We start from the raw sequence: 9,406 nt of genomic DNA, 5'->3' as shown, positions 1-9,406 counted from the left end.
GGCATTCGATGTGAAGCACACGGTCGTGTCCCAAACCGTGTTCAAATTAGTGTAGCTACTAACTTGGGTCACACGGCCAGCCACATGACCATGTGCTAAGCTGTGTGGATAATTTAATTTTCAAAAATTAGGTGCAGGATTCACACGACTGAGACACATGCTCATGTCTCTACCCGTGTTACCAATTCTGAGTATTCTGTTTCTAAATTTTTAAAATGCAGGGGACACACGGCCAAACCACACGCTCGTGCTCATGACTGTGTGTCACATACTATTGAGACACATGCCATTGTGTCTACACGTGTGAACGAAAACAAGGTCATTTCCAAGCCTTATTTCTCACCCAAAATTTTCCTTATACCTACATTAATACTTGCATACATATACCAACCAATTCAAGATGTTAAAACCAAGTCAACATTAACATTATACTTGATATATCATCACATGTATTCAAACTTACCTTTTCAGAAAAAACCATATATGTGTTTACCATAATTCAATCTAACCATACCAAGCACACATATATTAACCATATTATAACCCCAGGTATATTCACTAAATATACCATTACTAGCCATTCCAATGGCTAGATTACAAACAACCATTTACATGCCAACATTTAGCCAAGTAAACCTATACATGCCATTATACCAAAACAAGTTTACTATTTATACCAAAATGAACTGAAGGATAGTGTGATGATGCTCGAACCGATTCTAACATTTATGAGCTTTCGAGCATTATAAAATAGAGAAAAGAAAACTGAGTAAGCATTTCAAATGCTTAGTAAGTTTGTATAATACGAAATTAACTTACCAATCATATCCATTTAAAGTAAGCATACAAACATGCCTCCAAAACTATGTGGCCAATTGCCTAGACACGTGCTCTCATCAAACAAGTTAGTCATGAAATTTACATGATTATCAAGAAAACAGAGATGAGCTCATCATACATCCATTTCTAAGTGTTTTAGGGATATTGAAGATATAATTCATTTAATTATCATATTTGCTCATATTAAGAATTTTGTCCGTTAAATCATTGAAATATCGATGGATACCCGGTAGTACACACAAGATGTACTTATCATTGATCCGTAAATTCTTATACGTGGTACTCTTTAGAGTACATAATTAATCATAAGAAGCTCACACAGAGCCATTTTGGAAAACTCACAAAGAGCCTATCGGGAAGCTTATTTGGGCTATATAATAGAAAGCTTAGAAGAGCCTTCACAAAGAACCATATCGGGAAGCTCACGAAGAGCCTATCAGGAAGCTCACAAATAGCCATGTAATGGGAAGCTCCGGATAGCCACATATTAGGAAGTTTAAGTGAGCACTATTGGGAAGCTCACAAAGAGCCAATTTAACAAGAAGCTCATAAAGAGCCTATAATTGGGATGCTCATAAGAGCTAAGGTGTGTCCACAAAAAATGTAGGATCACAACCTATCGAGAAGCTCCAAAGAGTTATAACGGGAAGGTCGCAAGAACCATATACAGGAAGCTCAAGAGGGCTAATACAGGATACTCTTTTGAGCTATGGTGTGTCTGCAACATATGTAAAACCACAACCAATACAGGAAACTTGTATCCATTAATTTTCATTTGTTCAAACAGAATTTAACACTTATCAGATATTATCAGATTTTCAATCAATTTCATATACATGGCAATAGTATAATTCACATAAACAACATTTAATTTAAACATATAAATGTATATAATTTTTGTTACACGAACTTACCTCGTCACTTGTTCGTATACGGAAATCTACTAATCCGATACTTTTTTTTCCTTGATCCAACTCAGTATTAGGCCTTTCGGATCTATATAAATGAATTTAACATCAATTTAATCCATTTCACATCCTAGGAAAAATTACCATTTTGCCCTTATACTTTCCATTAATGACAATTTCGTGTTTTTAACATTGGTACAGAGTAGCCATTATTTTCTATATCATTCTTTAACATATATATTGTTTGCATTCATGGATATACTCTTTATTTTCTTCAACAGGGTATGAGCACATCCAACATTGATTCTATGAAATGTTGGAGAACTTGCGGGCTATAAACAAAGCCAAGTGCAAAATACCTCGATAGGATACCTAAAGAGAAGTGGGCTCAATCATATGTTGGAGGTCTATGATACGAGCACATGATAACAAAACTAGCAGAATGCATAAATTTTGTATTGAAGGGAATGTGTCATTTGTCGATAACAACAGTGGTCAAAAAAACATATTTTCGCTTACAACTTTATTGCCAAAGCGAGTAAAAAAATATGTTAGACAAATAAAAGGCAGTCACATAAGATGTAAGGAGGTGATGGAAGATATTAGAGAAAATGCAGAAAGAACGAATTTTATGTTTGTAGTGTCATTCACATCCAAATCGAATGTTTCAGGTTATAGAGTTCTATAGACTCAAAGAAGGTATTATCGGGGGATCGTACCATGTATACCTAGGACGAAGGACCTGGGATTGTGGGAGATTTCAAGCACTTCGTTTTCCATGTGCACATGCAATTGCCACATGTGCCTCGGCATCTTTAGATTGCATGAGCTAGGTTGACAAAGTTTACAAACTTAAATACATATATAAAGTATGAAAATCTAAATTCCTACCGGTCCCAAATGAAAGTATGTGGTTACCTATCTCGAGCATTCCATTCGAATTGGTACCAAATATTACGTTGCATCGCAAGTCAAAAGATCGACCGAATTCTACCCAGATATGCGACAATATATATATTTGAGAGAGGATAGACTAATCAAGGTTATGTAGTTATTGTAGGAACCCAGGGCTAGTAAGCCAACATGTCCACCCTTGGGGCTATTTATGTAGTTATTGGTACCTGATTAAAACATTTATTCATTTTTTTTATAAACATGCAAAAAAACAAACAAATAAACAATTTGTTCATTTGTTCATTTTTTCCATTATTTCTCATTTTTTTGGTAAATTATAAATAAGTATATATTATTGATGTAAAGTACAGTAGAATACAATATAAACAATTTTTTTTATTTTTTTCGTTGATTGTAAATAAGTATAGTATTGAGAAGGCATACTATAGAATACAATACAAACAAAACTTTAATGTTTTTCATAGATTGTAAATAAGTATATATTATTGATATGAAAGAAATGTTGGGGGAAATTTGAAGTTTCCGGTTCGAAACGGCGGCGTATTGGCCTCAACCTTTAGCCGTCTTCCTTTTCTAGTCACCCTCCCACTCTCAGCCACTGTTGGGTGTTTTCATCAATCTTTTTGTTGCACACTGATATTTTACCCAAATCTCTCCTTCAAAGGAAAATGAATATCCTCCGAAACGCAATCAAATTGCACGTTTCGGTTCGAACGGTCAAGCCGACCCACGTCTTACCTTCATTCCTTCGCGAACCGCCGAAACGGTTCTCCACCGAACCGGATCAACAGCAACAACAGCCGCTACCCGACGCCTCCATCAATCAATTTCTGGATTCAGCTAGCAAAGGTTAATCCCTAGTACACCTCTTTTTTCGTTTTTTTCTCAAGCCTCTCAACTGAGGCTTCAATGCTTTAGGGTTTAGGGTTTATCTGCAATCCCCCTTTTTCCCCCTGAAAGTGTTTAACCTTTTGGAACTCATTTAGGTTTTGTTTATGGGAAACTCTTTGGAATCACAAAGTATACAATGAAGAGCGATATAATCAGCTTGCTTGAAGGGTGTAATCTAACGCCTGATGACATTAAAGTCAGCTACAGCCGCAGCCTTTTCCCTGTTGCGATGTAAACTTTTTGGTTTATTTATTTACTTTTTTTATTTCAAATATACAATTTATCTTGAGTACATATTTTGGAAATTGGAATTTCTTTAGATTTTTGAAACGAGTGGTTTTTTTTTTTTTTTGGTTTAAGTTAATGTCTGAGTTTTTTTTGTTTGCAATTAGGATGTTGCGGTTCCCGTCACCTTCTGCATTTAGTAATGCAGCAAGGACAATTAGGAGGTTTGATCGGCTATACCGGTTGGATAGGGTAAGTTAAATTTGATTGTCAATGGTCTTACAAGGTCTGATTGCTGATGTTTAGTGTGCATTATTTATATAACAGGTTGATACTTCTGATTGGGATATAGTTATGCCATACAATGGGAAAACTGTAAGTCAAAGATTCATGGTTTTATAGTACTTGTTATTGTTCAGTTGGTTGGTTTTTTGACATTTTGAGAAATTGTGTTATTATATGTTATTATTGTTATTATTAGCTATAGGCATTGTAAGTCTCAGTAACTGAGCTTAGTCATAGGATTACTTACAGCATCAAACTATTATATACATGATATAGTATAGTTGTGTAGTTATGTATAGATTTTTGGACTCTTTGAAAAACTTTCAGCTTTCTTGCTGGACAAATTGAAACTCTGGTATTGTTCAGTTACTGGGTTTTTGACATTTTGAGAAACTCTGTTATTAGGTTATTCATCAGCAAGATGCATAGTCAGTTTTGGTAATTGAGCTTAGTCACAGGATTACAAGATGAAACTATTATATAAATGAAATTAGTATAGTTGTGGTAATGAATAGACTTTTTGGTTCTGAAAAATTGCGGCATTCTTGCTGGCCAAAATAATCTTTACGGTATTCACAACTAGTAGTGGCATGCAGGATTTGTCTTTTTATAATGATATTTGCTTTGTTGGACCTTAAGGTTTAAGCTTTTATTTTGACCTGTTTTTTTTTTTAAGGGTCTAAGTTGATTAAGATTTAAAAGAGAGCTTCTACCTTAATCAATTAAGAGCCTTTCCTTAAATTTTGCATCATTGGGTATAAACATTGTCCAATCGTTTTCATCTTAAAACCTTTTTATGGCATTTATAAAAACTTTTAGCTTACACATGAAGGCTATAATCGTACATGAGTTTGACTAAAATTTTCAGGTAGTACTGCAAGGACTTCCCCGAAGTGCGGCTTTAGAGGATGTTGAGCGTTTCCTTTCTGGTTGTGAGTATGACTCATCCTCAATCCAGACGGTTACATTTACGAGACCTGGATTCACCAACCTTGTCAGATTAACAACTGTGCAATTCCCCTCTCATATCGAAGCAATGAACGCATGCATTAGCAAAAACAGAAAAATCTGTCTCAATAATCAAATCTCTGTCCGAGTTCTTTATTAAAAACTTAAGTCTTTTAGGGGGGATTGCCTAAAGATTGACCACCACAACAGTAGGCTTCCTGGTCCAAATTGAACTATGTGAAATTTTTGCCTGTTTGGTGTTTTGTGCACGCATTGGACTTGTTTATTCATTTGTTTGGTTAAGTACTTTCAGTGCTGGACTTTTATTTGTTGGTTATCGAAATCATATTGGTAGGAAATAATGAAAGATTGCACTTATCTCATTTTGGTGATTCTTACTACCTTTCTTTCTTGTTTCTTGATGGGGGATTCTTTCATATGATATCATCATCCTATTGTGATAGCCATTTTAAACTATTTTTATCCATATCCTACTCACAAAGATGGTTGTTAGGCTGGTGGTAAATTTGAGAGGAAAATTCGAACCCATGGTAGCCAGATAAACCATTCCAGTCTCTTGGATATATCCCGGCTGCCAGTGATTTATTCATTTCAGTTAGATGTGAACTCTAGATTTTAGACTTATCATTTGGGTAAGTTGGGTTTGTTTCTGATTGGATTTTGGATTTTAAAAATTTGGAGTCATTTAAGGCTCAGATCAATTTCGGGTTGGTATCATTTTGAGTATAGGCCATTTCAAGTTTTAGGTTATCTGGTTTTTTCAATAAAATTTTTCGAGTTAGATCATCTCTGAGTTTGGTTTTATGGATTTGCATCATTTGTTCGGATGGGGTGATTTTAGATACTAAGTTTGGATAAATTCGATTTACTCGAGAAAGACCTTGAATTTTCTTACATCTAACCCAACCTCGATGTTTTCTTACACCTTCAAAAGGCTAGGCAACAATGAGCTAATTATATTTTGTATCAAATAGAGTAACCCTATAGCAACAAATTAAATAACACGGTAATCTTATGCAGTGAAAAGCCAGAAAAACCATAATGGAATGATCTTTATAACTGTATCTGGTTCCAATAAAGAACTTGAAAGCTTTCAAAAGAAAGTATCATCAATATCTTCCTCGGGCATTTCCAGCACGTAACCTAAAATTTTCATATGGTCTACCAAGCAACTCAAAACACCAAGAATCCCCTTCACCTTAGTATTCGATTTATCTTCTGCTCTAAACCTATAAAGTTCATTCTTAATTTCAATCCAGCTATACCCGGTAATCGTTTTGAGTCCCCTATCTTTCATCACTTTACGCACTCTAGCCGCCTCATCCCACCGCTTTGCGCTAGCATATAAACTTGCCAACTGAACATGGGTTGCTGCACACTCGGGTTCTAATAATAGCCTGCTCTCGGCGGCCTTTATCCCAATCCAAATGTTCCCATGAAGCCTGCAAGAAGAAAGCAAAGAACCCCATATAACAGCATTGGGACGAATAGGCATCTTTAGAATAAAATCTAGAGCCTCTTGTAATAATCCAGCTCGGCCGAGAAGATCCACAACACATGAATAATGATCCATTGCGGGCTTGACACCGTGTATAATCATTGAATCAAAACAAGCACACCCTTGTTCGACAAGACCGGCATGACGGTAAGAAGAGAGCACTCCAAGAAATGTGATAGCATCCAGCTTTATTTTCTCATCTTTCATCTTTCCATAAAGTTCAACAGCTTCCATTGCAAAACCATGTTGAGCGTACCCTGCGATCATTGAATTCCAAGACACAATATCTTTATTACCAGCCATCTTCTCGAATATAAATATTGCATCTTCAATGCTCCCACATTTACAATACATAGAAATAAGAGCATTGCAAATATAAATATAGGAATCAAAACCCATTTGAATGACTTGACAATGAGCACTTCTCCCTTGCCCCAAAGCTCCACTACCCGTACAAGCTCTCAAAAGACTTGTCAACGTGAAATCATTTGGTTTTAAAGTTGAATTCTTCATCATATTATATAGCTCCAAGCACATATCAATTTGCCATCCTTGTGCGAATCCAGCAATAATAGTAGTCCATGAAACTACATTTTTCACGGGCATTTCTTCGAACGCCTTATAAGCCTTCTCCAACTCCCCGGATTTTCCATAGAAAGCAACCAAAGAACTTCCTACGTAAACGTTGCTGAAAACCCCAGTTTTTATTGCTAAGCAATGATACTGAATTCCACCGCAAAGGTTATGTTTTGACCCGCATGAACTTAAAGCATTTGACAACACAATTGGATTAAATTTGGAATTCTCTTTATTTGTACAAGGAGGCTTTAGAATTTCATTGAAGAAAACTGGGAGATTTTCTGTTGGGGAATCTGAAAAACCCAAATCGTTGAAGCAATTTTGGGCAGTAAATTGATCTGAGTCAGTTTCTAAAAAATCTTGGATGAGACGAAGATGGTTTTGGCGGGAAGTGAAATGGGTTGATTTCGAGGATATAAAAATGTCCTTGATTCTCAAAGCTCTGTTTAGTTTGTTGCTTGGAGGATTCAGTTTTAGTTTGTAAGAGGAGAATGGACTGGATTGAGAAAGAAAGAAGACGACAGACTTCAAAGTGAACCAAGAGTTCCTTTGGATAATTGATTTGAAGAAAAGTATATTCATGGCTAAAAGAGCCCATGAACGTTTGGACTTTTCAACAACTCACGTCCGGGGAGAAAACACGGGCGTTAGTGGTTTTATTATTAGTTTGCGGATTTTTAACTTAGTTGACAATATTACGATCCGACTACTCCAAGAATACTCATCCATAAACCACATAACGGTTTATGGAAAGTTGAAGAATATGGATTTCAGTGTACTTAACACGTCAGTTTTAAGGGTCAGAGGGATGATGAGCATTGTATCTAGTATTTGTTTGAACCTTACAATTCAGTTTCAATCTTGGAAATTCCGTCGAAATCTAAATTCGATTTGATAATAAATAAGGGACAAAAGTAATATATTTATGCTATGGTGTATTTTTTTTAGTTAGAATAAATCAATTTTTAGTTTGAAAATATATTATTTTTTACAACCGTTTTTATTTTTAAAAAATCTCAAGTTAAAAAAAATTTTTTTTTGGTAGATAAAGAAGCTAAATACATTTAACCATAACAGGAATTATATCTGACACCAACACTGTCTTGTAAAATCTCCATCTAGATCATCTTGAAGGAAACATTATAAATTCTCAAACCAAGAGGAACATTTCTTCTTAATGTTGCCATAGAATCTGCAGCCATATTCATTGTACGTGGAGTAAGCATTACATTCACATGCCAATCCCTCGCTAATAGCTCTATGACGATTCATGCTAGACTGTCGTCTGTCTCCTCTATCTGACCATTAAGCATATTGATCGTAATCAAACAATCACTTTCCACCAATACTTACTTTAAGCCTCTTTTCCAAGCTATATCCAAGTCGTCCATGATTGCCCATAATTCTGCATCAAGTACAGAACAAACACCTATATTCCGACTATAACTAGTAACCCATTTACCTTGATGATCCCTAAACAAACCCCCAACAGAGGCTCAACCAATAATCAAGTGCCTTGATCCATCCATATTCAACTTGCACCAATCACTAGGTGGCGGCTGCCAACTAGTACAAGACATTGCTGGATCATTCTACTGATTTCTCCAATTGTTCATCAACGTGACTGATTTCGCAAAGGCAATAATTCCAGCAACCCCAATCAAAGCCTCACCCAATTCTCTATTAAAGAGCGAGTTGTTTCATCGTTTCCATATTCTCTAGGTTATAATCCCAAATAAAATATTCCAACAGACACCTTGGATAATAGCCTCATTAAAATCTAAAAGATTTTTTATCAAGCATTCTTCCAAATTTAATGAAAGAAAATATCCAACTTGCCTGATGGTACAAATTTTACCCATACATTTTGAGCTACCAAGCAATCTCCCACCGCATGCAAAGGTGTTTCAACCTTACTCCCACATCAATCAAAAAAATGGCTACCAGCCATTCCCCTCCTACACCATTCTGAATTGGGTAGGAGTCGATTGTGTAATAGAAGCCAAAGGAACTTCCGAACCCTCTAAGGAGCATGTAATTTCCATATTAACTTCCATGTTTGATTTCGTAAGGGCCAATCACCATGTGTGTATTTACTATATCCACTAGTTATTATGCATTTGCCATTATCTGTTAACCTCCACGCTCTTTGGTCTTGCCCTAGATCATCTTTTGGGGGATGAATACCTGCAATATACAAGAGAATTTCCCTTGGTAGATCCCTTTCAAAGTACTCCCAGTTCCATTCCCCTTCTAATGTTACCATTGCATATACTGTGGCATCGTGAAAAATAGG

The 9,406-nt window shown here is 35.8% G+C and overlaps 2 protein-coding genes across 3 annotated transcripts; one reads left to right on the top strand and one right to left on the bottom strand.

The window, feature by feature from the left end:
• The first annotated feature begins 3,094 nt into the window (after positions 1–3,094).
• LOC107893894 (uncharacterized) lies at positions 3,095–5,395 on the top strand. 2 transcript variants are annotated; one of them, XM_016819032.2, is made up of 5 exons: positions 3,095–3,512; positions 3,650–3,785; positions 3,947–4,031; positions 4,107–4,154; positions 4,933–5,395. In XM_016819032.2, exons 1-5 carry the CDS (start codon positions 3,332–3,334, stop codon positions 5,170–5,172), a joined length of 690 nt encoding a protein of 229 aa, XP_016674521.1. In that variant the 5' UTR covers positions 3,095–3,331; the 3' UTR covers positions 5,173–5,395. The 2 variants fall into 2 exon arrangements, with proteins under 2 accessions (XP_016674521.1, XP_040942114.1); XM_041086180.1 differs by lacking the exon at positions 4,107–4,154.
• Positions 5,396–5,966: 571 nt separating this feature from the next.
• LOC107893892 (pentatricopeptide repeat-containing protein At2g37320) lies at positions 5,967–7,844 on the bottom strand. Its single transcript, XM_016819031.2, has one exon. The coding sequence runs from the start codon at positions 7,690–7,692 to the stop codon at positions 6,127–6,129; it is 1,566 nt and encodes a 521-aa protein (XP_016674520.2). The 5' UTR covers positions 7,693–7,844; the 3' UTR covers positions 5,967–6,126.
• Positions 7,845–9,406: the final 1,562 nt, after the last annotated feature.

This window comes from Gossypium hirsutum, chromosome A13 (assembly GCF_007990345.1).
Source record: "Gossypium hirsutum isolate 1008001.06 chromosome A13, Gossypium_hirsutum_v2.1, whole genome shotgun sequence".
In the NCBI taxonomy this organism is placed as follows: domain Eukaryota; kingdom Viridiplantae; phylum Streptophyta; class Magnoliopsida; order Malvales; family Malvaceae; genus Gossypium; species Gossypium hirsutum.
Note: the sequence above shows the minus strand (reverse complement) of the source record. Positions and strands in the feature narration are given on the sequence as shown.